The 16,872-nt window shown below is 37.9% G+C and overlaps 1 protein-coding gene across 3 annotated transcripts; it reads left to right on the top strand.

Annotated features, from left to right (window-relative positions):
- The first annotated feature begins 32 nt into the window (after positions 1-32).
- timm44 (translocase of inner mitochondrial membrane 44 homolog (yeast)) lies at positions 33-16,840 on the top strand. Of its 3 annotated transcripts, XR_001426346.1 has the most exons (15): positions 33-232; positions 584-688; positions 1,337-1,531; positions 1,627-1,707; positions 1,810-1,959; positions 2,110-2,246; positions 2,506-2,591; positions 3,106-3,198; positions 3,327-3,451; positions 3,745-3,795; positions 3,954-4,043; positions 5,062-5,172; positions 6,059-6,349; positions 12,166-12,236; positions 15,591-16,840. XR_001426346.1 is itself a non-coding variant. In XM_015043800.1 (13 exons), the coding sequence occupies exons 1-13, from the start codon at positions 203-205 to the stop codon at positions 6,176-6,178; spliced, it is 1,374 nt and encodes a 457-aa protein (XP_014899286.1). In that variant the 5' UTR covers positions 33-202; the 3' UTR covers positions 6,179-6,872. The 3 variants fall into 3 exon arrangements, 2 of the variants coding, with proteins under 2 accessions (XP_014899286.1, XP_014899288.1); XM_015043800.1 differs by lacking the exons at positions 12,166-12,236; positions 15,591-16,840 and having other exon boundaries at positions 6,059-6,872; XM_015043802.1 differs by lacking the exons at positions 12,166-12,236; positions 15,591-16,840 and having other exon boundaries at positions 34-232; positions 1,352-1,531; positions 6,059-6,872.
- The last annotated feature ends 32 nt before the right edge of the window (positions 16,841-16,872 follow it).

The raw sequence follows: 16,872 nt of genomic DNA, 5'->3' as shown, positions 1-16,872 counted from the left end.
TTAATGACAACAGGCGAATAAGGATTACTATTTTGATACTGAACTGAATGCGATGATGGTGCACTGAATGTAAAACCAAGACTTTATTTATTTTATTTTATTTTATTTTATTTTAGAGCAGTAGGGAATCCGTGAAGGCGGTTCCTCTTTGCTGACGTAGAAATGTCACCACCGGAAGAAGGTTACATGCACGGTATTCAAGATGGCGGCCCCCTTATGTCAGTGTTACCAGGTGAGAGTTTGGGACGCGGTTTATACTCCAGATTTGAAGAAAATAAGGACAAGAGAGGGGGATTCTATATTTGAATAGTTTCGTATATATAATAGATTTTGGACGACATGACTTGGTTTAACTCAGCAGTTTAATGTAGCATAAGCTAGCTGTGTTAGCTCTTATCGACGGAATCTCTTGTCATTTGGAGCTGTATTTAGTTTATTAAAATGTTCCTATATATGCATGCCATACGTAACACCCTGTTTTATTATTTCACATTTTCTTAAAAGGTGATATTCTCCATATTTTTCCAAGTTCATGACTTTACTTTGACTTGTCAGTCTACTAAAGTCTAATGTTTGTGTTCAGATATGTCTAAGAAGAGGTTTGGTTGCCTCCCCTTCGTGTTACCTGCTGCTACCGAACAGAACCCATGTTTACAGGATATGCGGGCTCCCATCAAGATCTTCACAGGTACCAGAACCTCGTGTGAAGTTTTCTGGAGTGAGCAACTGAACTTGATATGTGAAAACTGCATTTTGAGTATTACGACTTGCACTTTTGAATATCGTAAAGTTTTGTTTTTCAGAAATTGAAAGTCGTGTTATATTGATAGAGACAGAATAAAACAATTTGAAGCCTTTGTGTCTTGTAATTTTGATGGTTAGAACTTACAGATAAACATGAGATCATTAAAAATATTTTAAGCAGAAATGTCATACCTCTAAACAGTGTAGCCACAATGAAGATCCCAGCATAATGTTAGAATTGGTGTAATCAAAGCCCAAACCTAAATAAAAAAGCATAAAACACATTAAGTTCTAAATGTTAGACTTAGGTTGGGACTTGGATTATGCCACTATAAACATGCTGCCACCCACAGTTTTCAGGTTTTTATTTGTAACACAATTTGAAAATTATTTTCTTTTCACTACGTAGTACACACTACGTTTTGTTCATGAAGCTCATGAAAAACCCTAAAAAAACACTTCATTATTTGTGTTTGTAACTTGACAAAATGTGAAAAACTTTAAGGGGCATGAATGGTTTCTCTAAGGCATTATTTCTTTTTTTTTTTTAATTCCCTTACACGTACTTTAAATTTATTTTGTTGTGCCTCACCCTCCTCTTCTTCAGGTGCGGTATATGTCAGGAGACAAAGGCAGAGGGAGAAAAGGTTTCTTGGGGGAGTTTTTGGATAACCTCAAGCAGGAACTGAACAAAAACAAAGAAATGAAAGAAAACATCAAGAAGTTTCGGGAAGAGGCCAAAAAACTTGAAGAGTCAGATGCACTGAAACAAGCTCGGAGGAAATATGTTAGTATCTCTACCCAAACAAAATCGCTCTCACTTGTGTCATCTTGGCCTCGAGTGTCTTTTAACTGTTAGTCCTCTCCACTTTCTTCTCCAAGAAAACCATAGAATCAGAAACGGCGAAGACCTCGGAGGTTCTGAAGAAGAAGTTGGGAACCATTTCTGAGACCGTTAAAGAGGTAAATGTGAAATGAATCTAACCGTGTTGTGGTCTCTGTTTTAACTGACGTGAGTTGCTGTAGACTCTTGAAATGTGTTTGCTTATTTGTGTGGATGTTAAGGGGCTGGAAGAGGTCAGTCGTTCAGAAATTGGTAAGAAAATCAAGGAGGGAATGGAAGAAGCAGCAAAAACAGCAAAGACTTCTGCAGAAACGGTCTCCAAGAGCGGAGAGATGCTGGGGAAGACGGGTGCGTTCAGAGCAATATCTCAGGTATGCACTGAGCTGAGCCCAAACCTAAGTCATGTCGCTTTATGTTCATTTCTTTCTGTTTATTATTTTATAAATTAAATAAATCAAGCATGATTTGTGTTATACTGAGAGTGATACTTGAGTGAGGTGTTATTCCTGAATTTGTTTTAGAGCGTAGAGAGTGTGAAGAAGGAGATCGGTGACCTTGGCCAAACGGGACCTTACCGACCTCCAGCCCGACTCCGAAAGAGGACAGAGTTCTCGTCCAAAGGACCGGGGGAAGACGGAAAGGTCTTCGAAGCCAACGAGTACGTGAGTGGCCATTGAGTCCTCTGATACCAAGAGGGAGGAATAACCCTTAAAGTTAGGAATATGAAGTTCCACTCATTTAGGAGTTTTTATCAAGCTTGGCAGTTTTCAGAGTAAAGTCGGGTAACTCTACAGCTTAGATTACCATTTATCATTTATTTGATGTGGTGATTGCCTTTTCCACTCTGACTCAAAATGTGTCACAAAGGTATTCGAGCTGAATGCATGTGCTAAAGCTTTCATTTCTGTCTTCTTTAGGGAAGCAATGGGTGTGGTGTTGCACAAAGACTCAAAATGGTACCAGCAATGGAAAGACTTCAAGGACAACAATGTGGTCTTTAATAGTAAGGAATAATCGCCTTAAATATCTCGCTACGTCTCTGCTGTTGTAATTGTTTCCCCAACTGTTGTTCTTTCAGCTTAATTCTATTCTATTATGCCAAAAATAGTAATATTTTGACAAGGAAAAGAGCCAGTAATTTGCAAAACATCACCAGAATAGCTTGCAAAATAGTTACCCTGTTGCCATATTTATGCAACACGTCTTACTCAGAGTTCCACTGCAGATTTGACTGTAGATAAAATATGCTGTGTGGTGTCAGTACGACAAAGTGTCGCAAGTTTGTAATTTTGTATGTCATGCATTGAAGTTTTTCAGAAGCAAGTGTTTTGTCAGTCGTCATTTTGTCTCGCATTCGCACCGAAAATCGTTTATTTCTAACATTGAACATAACCCTAGAGTTCTGAATATAAACTTGAGATTACTAAAGTCTATAGTGCTGCAATGTTTTGCAGCTTCTCTCCTGTGCTCAACTCACAATCTAACCCTCTCTTTTTTTCCCCCATTGTTGTCTACAGGGTTCTTTGAGATGAAAATGAAGTACGACGAGAGTGACAACGTCATCATCAGAGCTTCCCGTGCCGTCACTGACAAGATGACAGACATCATAGGTACGAGTAGTCTGGAGATGCAGATATCGGACCTAAAGATCTAATCAGAATGTTTTTGTTATTGTTTCATTTAATAGTAGCAATTCCACTTTTTTTTTAACAGACAATTTTTTTGCCTTTTTGTTTAGGTGGTCTGTTTTCAAAGACAGAAATGTCAGAGGTTTTAACTGAGATCTTGAAGGTGGATCCATCTTTTGACAAGGATTCTTTCCTGAAGCAATGTGAACAAGATATCATCCCAAATATTCTCGAGGTATGTTGAATAAAAGCGCAGCTCTGTTGTGTCAGTCAGGAGGTTCATTTGGGGGTAGATCGTATTAAAGAGGTTTGGTACGATCTTTCATCATCTAGTCCTTCCATAGTCTTTTCATTTTCCATATTCGATGCCTGACGGCTAATAAATTCATGTTGAAATTTTTATTTATATGTCTCAAGTGAAAGAAAGATTGAATGCAACATCTGTAAAAAGAGCTTGGAAAAGTATGGTTTTTTGAAAACAAAGATCTTCAAACACGTCTAAACACTGTGTGTTTTGTTGTTATACAGGCGATGATCAGAGGGGAGCTGGAGGTACTGAAGGACTGGTGTTATGAAGCGGTGAGGGCATCAGCTTGGAGGTCTTCTGGGACAGTTTCCAAAGACTATTAGGAAATACTTAATCATTGGACCAACATCTACTGAGCATGTGCAACTCCTACAAAAATGTGTTTTAAGAATGTTGTTTGTCATCTATTTCTTTGTCCCTTGGTTTACAGACATACAGCCAGCTTGCTCATCCTATTCAGCAAGCCAAAGCTATGGGACTTCAGTTCCACTCTAAGATTCTGGACATAGACAATATAGACGTAAGTTCCTCAAGACCTGATTCTTCTAGATTGACATTCAGTCACAGATATTTGGTACTCTGAAACATAATGGTCGTTCATTTAAATATTCTGTAATAAACGCAGCAAGTGATAATTAAATTCAGTTTATTTCCGTTTTGCTAATTTACTTATACTGAACATATTAACAGATCCATGGGGGCTTTATGATGCCAATAAAACATCTGTATATTTAGTGTTAACTAGAAAATGTAACATTGAACACTGAATTTGGCCATTACTTCAAAAATTCATTCAGGGAGTTTAGATCAGATTTTTTTTTACTGTACATATAAGATTTGGCTTTGGACTTTGCTTCTAAATGACCTCCATTTGAGGAGAGTAACAGCAGCAGCAAATAATAGTTACAGGAATATATACATTTACATTCACACCCCAAATACCCAGCCCTCATACACATACATCGCCCCATTCCTCAGGACTTTAGTTGCACAAGGACTTATTTACCTCAATTCCCATTTGCACCTTGCGAATGCATATTGTTCTTTCTTTCTACTTATGTATTTTGTTAATTATTATTATGTTTTATAAATTTTTATATATGCTCTAAATACCTCTTTTAGTGGGAGGGATAAATAAAGTCTTTTGAATTGGAATAGAAACCTAGGATGACATCATGTATTTGCCAGGATTCCTGAAGATGAATAGAGTTTAGTTTTTCCAGACTTGAATGGAAAAATTGTCATTTTTACACTTTAATCTTTATTTCTTCCTTGCAGTCTCCATATTTAAATCTTGACCACTGCAGTTCATATTGATTTTTTTTTAAATTATTTTTTAAAACATGTTCATAAAACACTTATAACTCTTGAATCTATTTGCCGAAGTTGCACAAATCTGTTCACTCTACCTGTGAATGCATTTCTAGTCTGATAGTAAAAGAACAACCATGGCTTCTGGTCGTTGATACAGATTATTTTAAACCTTCTCTAATTTATGTTTTCTGCTTCTTCTTGTGTTTTAACCTGTCCTTCTCAAGCTGGTCATGGGAAAGATGATGGAGCAGGGTCCAGTGCTGATTATAACTTTCCAGGCTCAGTTGGTGATGGTGATTCAAAACACTAAAGGAGAGGTGGTGGAGGGAGACCCTGTAAGTGAAACAACCAAACAGAAACACTGACTGTATATCATTGTTATGGATTTTTTTCCCCCCTATAACTGTTAAGTGATGAAATGTTTCCCAATTATGGAAGACTTTCACAAAAAAAAAAGCTGATTTTTTTTTTTTTTTCTGATGTGGAAAAAAAATCAAAACACAATATTGGGTTTAAATGAAGCTGGAGACACGACATGCTTTTTCACCCCAACATCCGGTTGAGAACGTCGACATCAGTCTGCTCTAGATTCAAAAACCCAGAGTCTGCAAGTATGTGAAAGAAACGGTCTCCATTCAAACCCGTTCGAATAAACATGTTTAAATGCGAGATGACTTAAAAACAGTTATTGAAATAAATGAGACATTTTACACATTGAACCAAAAGGTAAAATAAAACATTTTTCTCATGGAATAAACCTTGTTACTGTACATTTCAGAATTTTGCAGATCTGGACAAATACGTCCTTGTTGTCTTTTCTTTTTAGTGTGTTCTTACTTTTTCTTATTTTGTGGCTGTTTTACTTTCATGTTTCTTTTTGCATATCCAATTTGACATGTTAGCAGGTTCCATTATTCAACATCTGACCTCTGAAGTTCATTGTGAAAATTCCTTTGCATAATTTGTAAAAATGCTCTTAAAATACTCAGCACTCTGGAATATTTGTGCGGAGTTTGGCAGCAGCAAGCTTCTGCCTGTGAATGGACATTCTTCCTTCCTTCCTTAGAAACCCTGAGAAGGCAAATCTCTAATTAGCAATGTGATCAACACTGAATTTCTTTCCATATAAAAGCTTTAAATCGACTGTTTTAATAAGTTTTGTTTTCTGGAAGCTTATAGGAGCAGATGTTTCATTGTAAAATCTGTTACTTTTTGTTTCAGGACAAAGTGCTCAGGATGATGTACGTGTGGGCTCTGTGTCGAGACCAGGAAGAGCTAAATCCATATGCTGCCTGGAGACTACTGGACATCTCCGCCTCGAGTACTGAGCAGATCCTCTAGGATTCCTTGATATGCACAAAACGCACCAACCCAGGAACAGAACACGCTGCACCCGAACAGGTCCAGGAGCAGAATGGAGAGATGAGACAGAGGGGAAGACCTATAGGAATCAGCCGATATGGCATGGGCATTTCAGCACAAAAACACTGTGGCGAAGTGTTACTAACCACTGTAGGTGCCTCTCTGTGTCATATTTTCTTTTTTTTTTGTACTGTAGTTTCTTTGGATTAAACCAGTTTTGTTTGTTGTTTTTTTTGAACACCTGAGTTGTTTGCGTATGTTCCCCTGGTTCACAGTAGAGGGCAGCAGACCACCAAAAACATTCACCTGAAGTAATTTTCTGTTGCATGAAGATGGCTCACGTTCCTTCCCGTTCCAAGGACTAGTAAACTTATTAATTAAGATTCATCTTCTCTATTATGACTGGTAAGACACCATGCAGGTTTTTTTTGCCCATCTGATCGAGATGAGGTTGGTTTCTTTAAGCCTGCCCCCTCATCTGTAATCAATCCATCACGCATTTTTTCTCTTCCTCTTTGTTGTCATATGTTGCCATAGCCAATCAGAGCTCCGATGTCCTTCTTATTACTGTCATTTGTATGAAAATTTTGCAATATAATTGTTAAGCTGTCAGCAAGTCTATATTTATTATGAAAAAAATAAAATCTGACTATTTTTTTTTCCAAAATAACACATTTTTGAAGCTTCTAAAATTCAAACAGATCTGTTTATTTTCTCTTTTGTTTAGCAAACAACTTTTAAAAGTCATCATCTACTGAGATTTTATTTATGGCTCTAATATTTTGTTGGAGGAAAATGTCCTTTCCTTTTTAAGTTAAATGGTGCTGCCTTTGTGCAGTGAGGTGTACGTCAAGCCCCTTAAGCTGCAGCAGCACTGCTTTGGTGTCTTTTTTTTTTTTTTTTTTTTTTTTTTTTTCCAGAGGGTGGGTTATTTGTAGGGTTAGAATTTATGCATCTTAGGTTTGACATGTCCTCAGCATACTGTCAGCTTAAGGTCTCATCGACAACAATAGATTGTGCCATGCTGCAGTTCCTTTCTAGCAGCATATTCCTCAACCTTCAGTGCTGCTAAAGGTTATAAGTTGTACATGTTTAGTTTAGAGTGGCAGGTGGATGCCGCACCTACCAGAGCCATATGGCGCTCTGAATAATTAGCAGGTCAATGTGAAAAACACCAAAAATGGAGCCCTGAGATTTGTTTGTTTGTGAATGTTTGGAAAAAAATTATAGCAATATGAAAAATTCCGTTTCAGCTTGAAGAAAAGTCATTATAAACATCAGGTAGTCCTCACAAATGTGCTTTTTTTTAAATGGCAGTCAAAGTTTATTCGCAAATAAAAATGCATGTGGCACTTTCAAAATTTTTAGTTGGAAAAAATGTTGAAAACCCTGAAACCTTCTTACTTTTTATGGTCTATGAAATCCCAATTTGTAGCTGTAATATAAACAAGTCCTGGGGGTATTAATGCATTTTCAAGACTGTACATCATTTTGTACATTTTTTTTTTTCTTCACAAGCGGGTGAACTCTCAGGCATGTATGACTTGGCTGTCCTTATCGCTTGACTAGAAGATAACTGGATTTCTTCAGGGTGCTTTAGCTCTCACTGGACTGAAGTTACTTTTGGAATAACGCGTAAAACAAAGAATGATGCCTCGTGTTATTTTCGGGCATTTGGGATTCACAAATTGCATAGTCTTCACCATTAAGAATCCCACTTCTTCAAAACTAAGATTTTATACTTATTTTGATTGTAGGTGAAAGATCAAATGAACTGAAACGAGTTTAACTGCGGTTTTCCTAATTAACATTTTTTGATAAATCTGTAAATGTTCTCATGCTGACACCTTGGCAGAACAAGTTAATGACATTTAATCATTAACTTGGACGTGTGTTTTTTTCCTGGAAAGATGAATTGATTATACACCTTGAGGATGAAGGTGATGGGTAGTTCAAAAGCAAATGGCTGCAGTTCTGCTGTGTACCTGCATTTGTTCATGTAGACCAGCACCTCCATGTTTCCAGCGCTGTCCTGGATGATGAATACTGACTCCTGCAGGGCTGTGCTGAGGCTGCAGCTTCCAGCTGAAGCACTCATCGCTCATCGTCCAATCTTGATGCACGCTCACGTTCCTTCTGCTATTTAAACGGGCATTTAGCAAGGCCTGCTCTGCACAGTTCAGGCCTTTAAACTGGTGGGTAACATACTGACCAAGACGAGACAAAGTTTGATTCTTCTTGCACATTTTTCTTTTCCTTTTATCACATTGGAAACCCAGTTTTATGCTATAGTTTCGTGCATCATAGAGTAGTGCATAATTCTTGGTTGGAATGATGTGTTCAGGGTTGTGTACATTACATATATTTACATATAATATTTTGAAATTCCATTCAGTTTTGATTTCATTTGACGACAACACCTTCTCCCTCATCCCTGCTGTAACCTCCAGGAGCATGTACGCACTGCTAAATGCGCTAGTGACAGAGAAACAACTTACATTTATAAGAAATGCATTTATAAATTACACATAGCTGGACAGTATTTAGTAATTAAATTACCTCTTAGGTCATTTAGTCAGCATTAGATGACTAGTAAAAGATTGGTGAAATGGAAAAAAAAAAATCAACTGATAATTTTCTTGCTGCTTCATGATGATGATGATCTACTGCTTTGTTTTGATGTGTCACAATCAACATGTTCAAGAGTTGTGGATATTTTGCAAGGCTTTGGTTGCATGAGGATTCAGGAGTGTGTTGCATAATTGTAACGTGAAGTCAATGGAAATGTTTGTACACAGTCTTGGACAAAGAGCTCTCTGCCGTGTCTTCCTCTGAAGTAAACAGAAACTTGAGGAAGTGGTGCTGGGTCAAAGGAGTCAAACAACTAGGACAGAAGTGTCACAAACACTCACTGCCTTGATATGTGAGTGCTGACATTCCACTGTGGCTTCTTAGCTTAGGAGCCCCAATGAAACTTACTAACTGAGTGACACATCAAAATGCTATTTAGAAATGCAAATTATTCTCTACTTCTTTGAGAAATTAGAAATCAGATCTTCAAAAAAAACAACAAAAAAAAAACAACTAGTACACTGGTACATTTCCTCACTTTGGTGGTATTTTCTCCAGCATTCTCGTTTAAGCTGTATGTGCTGCAAGGATCAAATTCTCCAAGATGTTGAGTGTTTTTCACCTGCCTGCCATCCCCTTTTCCAGCGTCCGCTCCACTTCCCTCCTTCTCCGTCATCTATCTGATGCCCCATTAACTATGCTGTCCTTGAGCTCCCCTGACACCAGTTCTCCTTTAGGGCGATTTAACCAGCATTGTTCTTTTCCTCTAATCCCTCCTCCATCCAATTATCTGTTTTAATAGATTGTCTGCTGAGATCAAACTATGCAGGTTACATGTACTACATCGTTTTATTCTCTCTGATCATTTACGCATCCCACAGCAACATAACAGCTACAGCTGTAAGCAGTTAATTCTTCTGTGTCAGGAAAAAGAAAAAAAAAAAAAGACGTTTGATAATTTTTCGTGGACTTAATTCAACGTGACGTTGTTCTGGCTTGATAGTAGAAGTCAGAGCAGCAACAGCTCTCCGATGTGTTTTATTTTAAAAAGAGCCCAGATGAGGGTTTATGTACGAGGTGGTGAGTCTGACCCAGATTCACTGTTGCACTGGGACACAGTGCCGACACGACAGTTCAGAGGTACAGAAGGAACTGCAAACATGCACATATGTGCAGGCAGTCAAGCTTCAGTAAAGAGGAAAGGTCAGGAGGATGTCCAGATGAGGCTCCTGCAACATTATTCGATCAAAGAACTCTTTGGATCCATATTCCTTTTGCAGGATTCAAAATAAGAATAAAGAGTTTATTTAAAATAATTTGTTAGCTACTGCTGTTTTATTAGTTGGGATATGAAGAACAATGAGCTCAGATAGAGGAACCATTAAGTCCCACTAATTTGGATTCCAGAAAGGGAACCTGATTTGTAAAATGGCGATCAATATTTGGAAGTGCACAGTGTGTACTTTGTTTTTGTTCCTTGCTGTTACTTTACTTTTTCTTTTTTTTTTCTAGAACCCAATTCATACCAAAATACATCAAGATTCCTTCTAAACTCAAATTAAATCTGAACTTCCGCTTATTTACTGTAAGCTGTGGGAAAGATTGTGCACTTCATTGCTAAGGAACACTCTGACTTTACCGTCCACACCTAATTATTGTGATTAGTTGTGGACGGTACGTCTCCAGATGTTTCAGCTAATTTGTCCCTCCTCAGCTTCGTCTGCAGGAAATATTATTACAGTATCTCAGGCAGCATCAGTTTAGGACAGTTCAGTGGAAGATCTTCAAAGCTTTTGTTTGGGTATATTGCCTCAAACTAAAATTACAATTCACCTTTGAAAGGTTATCTTTTCATCTTTTCATAAAGCTGGTCTTGTTATTGCAATCCTAGCAGTGTTTGTGATCTAATATCAGGTCACAGACCCGTCGTGAAAGTTAGCAGTCAATATGTTCTTATCATATTTTCATATATTCCTCTGGACCCCTGAGATGAAACAATGGTATCAAATTTTGGACTTGTGTTGTGAAAACACGTCAGCTTTATTGCGCACGTGCTCAGTGTGAACGAGTGAGACAAGGCAGAAGAGAAGTTGGACTGACAGGTAAACAGGCGATTTTTGTTTGGCATTGGTAATGAATGTGAAAGTTGGATGATGAAAGGTATTTAGGACCGGGTGAGCTCTGATGTCCAGCACAGAATCGGCTCCAAACGGTGCCACGTCACGCATATCGTCGGACCTGCCGGGTGCAGCGGACGTGCCAGACGTCCCACAGCCAACATTACAGCGTAAATGTGGGCAGATGACTCTCACCGAGTCGACGCAGCAGGGACAGCTTTGTGTTCCTGCATGCAGTATCACTAATAAATGCTTCCAGGCAGGATCACACTCTCTGCTGGGCTGCCGAGGTCATCAAGCTGAAAGATTTTATTACACATGCTTTTCATTTCATGTGATGTGCGGTGCAATTCTTGCTTCATGTTGTCTTCCCCTTACTTTGTGAGTTTTAGTTTATTGTTCTGCTGCTTGCAGCCTCAGCGAAGTAAGAAAGTTTATTGTGCAAAACTATTTCCTTTACAAAGATGGTATTGACAGTATACATTTTTATATTGCAGATGGAATTGCTTTCTATTTTGCCACTGTCACTTCAAAATTGATCTAAGTGAAACTGTCTGACGGGAAGCTCATTTTACTGTTCTGTTGCTGGTTTTTAACCCACAGTTAAGCCCAAAATTATTCAGTCTCCAGTTTTTGATTTAAAATGATTTTCATTCAGTTAATAAGTTTGTTTTTTGACAGTAAATGGGACAGTAGTTTATCTGTTTTTACATTTTATTTTTAATGTATTGGCATTAGATGAACCAGACTCTTCTCATAATGGCTGACCAAGTCTCTGAGTAAAACATCTTCACCTCTGCAACCTGTAATCATTTCTAATTCAAAGCGTTATTCTGAGAAGTTGTTTTCCTTTTGTGTCTTTTAGTTGTCTTAGTGTGTGGTTTTATTTACTACAGGAAGCAAAGAAATCCTTTTCATTTCTGTATGTGTTGTGAGTAAAACAGATTCATTTATCTGTCTGTCTGTCCGTCCTTCTCCCTGGGACTCTCTCCATTTCATTCAGGGGTATCCCAAGTCATTCCCAGGCTAAAAGAGATAAATAGTTCATCCACTTTATTCTGGATCCACATTTCCTGAATCCCTGAGTAGGGACGTAATAAAGAGGCGCCGTGATAAGAAGCCTGAAATGATTCAACTGAGTCCTTTTGATACAAAGCAGTCAGGATCTCATTAGTTCAGTCATGTATAACATCTCATGAACATAAGAGAGTCGAAATGTCGAGAATCAGAAAAATTAGATTTTTTTATTCCCTTTTCTTTGACTACGTGCTTTTTCAGAACGGTAGACTGGAGCCGTGCCTGAACCAGTGAATTTCATCCTGCACCCTTCACACCAACAGGACTGCATTGTAAGTAAAATGCAAGTATGAGCCTTTTTCTGAGAAATTGGACCAAGCTGTGTCCATATGACAGGTTAAAATCCTTCTGTCTACATCTGTCTGTTGAGTTTGCCTACTGAGACAAACATCATAGACAAACTATTGATTTTGTTGGGATTTGAGAGTTCTGTGACACCAATGTAAGAATGAAATTCAAAACCATCTTTCTCAAGTAACATCTTTTTAATCTATATCTTTAGGATTGTTTTTTTTTTATCCCTGAGAGTACAAAGAGTTACTTTGTTGGATTATTTGCAGGTTTTAGTTCTGCATACGCATGTCACAATTTGTAAAAGGGTTTTTGTCCATTTTGCTCCTTTTACATGCAACAAGCAGCAGATAAACTAGAAAATGTCATAACTAGTTTCATTGATTGACTTTAATGCCAAATTACTAGTAATAGAAGTATTTTTTTTTATCTGATTCAAGTTCAAGCACTTGTATTTAGTAATCCACTTGTAAAATTTTAAAATAGACCTTTAATTTCACTGTCATTTTTCTTAGTGTTTTATTTATGACCCTTTGTTATCCTGATTTTCCAAAACAGTATCTGACTAAAAAGAGGCAGACAAAAAGATAAATAGAAACATTTAATATTATTCTTTAATTCTTATTCTTCTTTGTTTTTCAGTTTTCCATTTTGAAAAATCTCCATCCATTATCTAATTTCACTTTCAATTCTATTATCACCTCCCCACAATCCACCCCTTTCCTCCTCTCAGCTTCTTTCTAAATCGAATCCTCTTGTCCACCCAGGACATCATCAGCAAGTCCACTCTAATTGCAAGGAGCAGATTCTTTAGAGATTCTGCTGAGAGGAGGAAAAACAATGGCTGCAAATGCTATTTCTATTGATCAGCCAGCGTCTCTGTCCTCCGTATTTCCCTCCAGTTGGCCGTGTTGAGTGCTTCTGTTCAGAAATGTGAGGTTTCTTAAGATTTAGAGGCTTAGGTGCTCATATCAACCTCTGAATGAAAAAAAAAAGCATAAATTTTATAGCAGGGGAGGAAAATGTGACCTTAAAGGCAGGCGGCTCCTCTGAAAAGGTACGTCGAAGTTCAAAGGTTGTCTGGAAAAGCATCAAGCGGGGCCATTAGTGTCATACTTACACAGTGCAGACAACCCAAACGTCTGTCTGAAGAAATTTATCACTTCAAAGAATCAGAGTGAGTAGCCTGTGTGTTGGACCTTTGAGGGCAAAGCCAGAGTATGTCATAACTAAAGAGCGTGTTGGCAGGGGATACATCAACACGTAATGGGAAGCCTAGAAGAGCTCAGCGAAACAAAGTAACTCATTTTTAGTGCAGAGTACACTGTGAGTCATGTCTTTTACTTTATACCCTTAATGTTGGCCAGTGGGTAGTGTCAGATTGCATCACTTCAAGCTGCAGATGACTGAATCAGATCAGGGTCATAGGTTAAAGGACAGCAGGGCAGAGCTACAGGCGCTGCCTTGTTTGACATCCAAAGTCAGTCTGAGTCTGTATAAAGGGCTATAACTTTTACTTTATTCCCTGCATGGGGTTCTGAATAAATAATCACAAACAGGCAGACTCTGCACTATTTAGGTGACGTTTCAATTTGTCAAGAGTATATATTTATGGGTGTCAGAATAAAGGGATCTGAATACTGTACACATGTTTGCCACATTTTTTAAAATTTCATTTGGAAAACATTTTGAATACCACTTATTAATTTTTCTATTTCTTCCCAACATGCATTGCTTTTTGTGGCTCTTTCACATAAAATCCTAATAAAATAGATCAAAGTATTTGATGATCACTTCGATTATTTCAATTCTTTGATCATGCAAGGTGTTGCTTTCTTTACTTAGTGATACTTTGTGCGCTCTTATGCATTCCTGCAGTTATCATTTCCATCTATAGGACTTGTTTCTATTCCTCGTGGACTTATGCTTAGTTTTTTGGTGTTCAGATTAAAGGTTTTGACATCATCACCAATCTACCAGGTTAAATGTTGATGTTCAGTCGTCTTTCATTGCTACAATAGAAATTTGAAGGTCTGCATATCACTTATTCGCTTCAAGGTTCATAAAAAGAGAAAGATATCAAAAGTTTGGATAATTTTAAGTCTGTTCAGCATATCTGACTTGCAGAAACAGCAATCACCAAACAGCAAAAGTCTGCTCATTAAGGATTATTGCTCACTTATGTGTGGATTTAGGAAATGGATGACCTGCGATAAGACAAGGTTCAGCACTGCTAATTAGTCCACGCCCGCTCTTTTTTAGAATGGGATTTTGAAATTAACTTTAATTACACAGTCCATTGATTAAACTTTTACGATCATCTCACTCAACTTCACAACATAAGTCACACTAATATACTTTTATGTTCCCGAGTCTGAAGCATTCTCCCCCGGCCTTCCGTGGCAAGTAACACCAGTGTCAGGCCGACATATTTAATCCGCCACACTATTCTCATGAGAATCTGCCACGGGCTAATCATGCATCAAAGAATAATTGCAGTCATTTAAAAGTAATGCGTGAATGGTGTTTGATTATCATTGTCCCAGAAGTCCGTTATTTCCCAGCGATCCACATCCTTCAGACCGGAGGCAAGGACTAAAGTCTGCTTATTGCTTATGAACGGATAAGAACCGTTTCTTTATGAGTTTCCTTTACGAGGAAACCCGTGTTTTCTTATTCAGCAGCTGAAGGTTATGTCAGAATGGCCTATAAGTCAAAATGCTCAATAGACCAAGAAACTCACCAAAGCAATGATCTCAAAGTCACCAAATGATATTTATTCAGAGCTACAGCTGCTCCCATAATGTGTTCACACTACTTTAAAATGCCAAGTTTTTTTCTGATATGAAGAGGTGGGACTTTTTCAGTGTTGTTCGTTGAGGTCCACTGTACTCTTCCGGGCATCTTGTTTAATTTTCTGATATTACACATGTTTTATATTCATTTTTCTCATGTGTTGCCTTAAAATACACACACAAGTGTGGCTCCAGTTAACTTAATGCCACAATCAGCCAAGACCTTCCCAAGGAATTATGTTTGTATAAATGATGAATAAAAAAAAAAAGTAAAGATTCTAAATATCTTTACACAGAAAATATGTAAAATAATTACAGGTCAGATGGTGTGTGAAACTGTGTCTTTATATACTTTGTATGAAGATATATGGCTTCCAATGTGAGTATTATTTTATTGGTGATGAAAAAGATTTATGTCCTATAAATAAATCTAGAGAAGAAACCTACAACCTCCTCATTTAAATCACCTGTTTAGACATTTTCCCCCATTATTCAATCTCCCCACTGGACATATTTCCATTCTGTCTGTTTCCATCGTAGCACCCATCTATCTCCACAAAAGGCCAGTCAGGTGTCCTGAACGATGCAGGGGCAGCCTGTGGCTCCCTAAATGGCGCGCCACAGAGTTGGTGTTCACTTTGGAGTGACGGATCGTCCCGCCCAGCCTGGCGGAATAAATGGAGGCATTAGCAGCTCTACCACTGGCCCACGCTGCTGCCGAGGCTTACTGGTCTGTGAGCTGTGCAGCACGGCAGCTTCCTGGGCGCAGCCAAAGCGTGATGAACGGCTTATATTCCTCCATAAACCATATTAAAGTCGGATCACATGATGAATACCAGGTGGAGGACTGGAGGGAAGGAAAAGATGGAGGCAGGAGGACGGAAGTTCAGAAAGTAGGAGAGTGAGCTTATGATAAAATATGGAAAAGAGAGGAAATTAAATCCAAGACAAAAATATCAAAGCTGCTCCCCTTCTTGCTCCTCTGCATCCCCCATTTTCTGGTGACTGATGAAAAAAGAGGAGGCACTTCTGAATTTTTAATGAATCCCCTTTGGGCCTCAATTTATCGTCTGGTCTTTGTGTGGCCTGCAGTCTGGGCAAAGAGGTTCCTGTGCATTTGCTTCACTTCACCCAGCTCAGGTGTTCTCCCAAAGGCAGCCTTCACTTTTTGCCATGATCTGTCCATCCCTGAGTGACAATCTGTCATAACACATGCTGTGTTTGCTCTGAAAAGTCTACTGGAAACTCTAAGAGGGTTCAAGCTACTAGCAGAACACAAAAATGTACTCCACTTGTGTTTAAGTGTCTAAAGTTATTTGTTTGGAGAATCAGGAAGAACAAATCCAACTGAGTCCAAAAAAAGTAACTGCATCTTGTTTCATTTCTTATGTTCTGACTTTTCACTGGGTGTGAAAACTATTTAAATCTAACCACAACAGTATTAACCTACACACCAATAATAATAATAATAATAATAATAATAATAATAATAATAATAATAATAATAGATACAGTAGTAATAATAGTAATTATAATTGTCAGTATTTACTAAGCATTGAGGAAACGTAAATAGAACAATTTTAGAAATCCTAAAAACTCAAGTATATACAGAATACATAAGACCCTCAAAGTAAAATGGTGTGTATGCTGATTTATTTTTCCCTGGTGACTTTATGAAAAAACTTGTGTTTTTCTCATACACCTTTTTTTAAACTCCACAGTTCTCAGCTGAAGATGCATTTTCAGTACCAGCACAAATTTGCTGCACAGGAAAAATATTCTTTACAAGACATTATATAATTATATATTTATAAGAAATTAC

Source organism: Poecilia latipinna, unplaced genomic scaffold (assembly GCF_001443285.1).
Source record: "Poecilia latipinna isolate Pla-1442-1.1 unplaced genomic scaffold, P_latipinna-1.0 Scaffold649, whole genome shotgun sequence".
In the NCBI taxonomy this organism is placed as follows: domain Eukaryota; kingdom Metazoa; phylum Chordata; class Actinopteri; order Cyprinodontiformes; family Poeciliidae; genus Poecilia; species Poecilia latipinna.
Note: the sequence above shows the minus strand (reverse complement) of the source record. Positions and strands in the feature narration are given on the sequence as shown.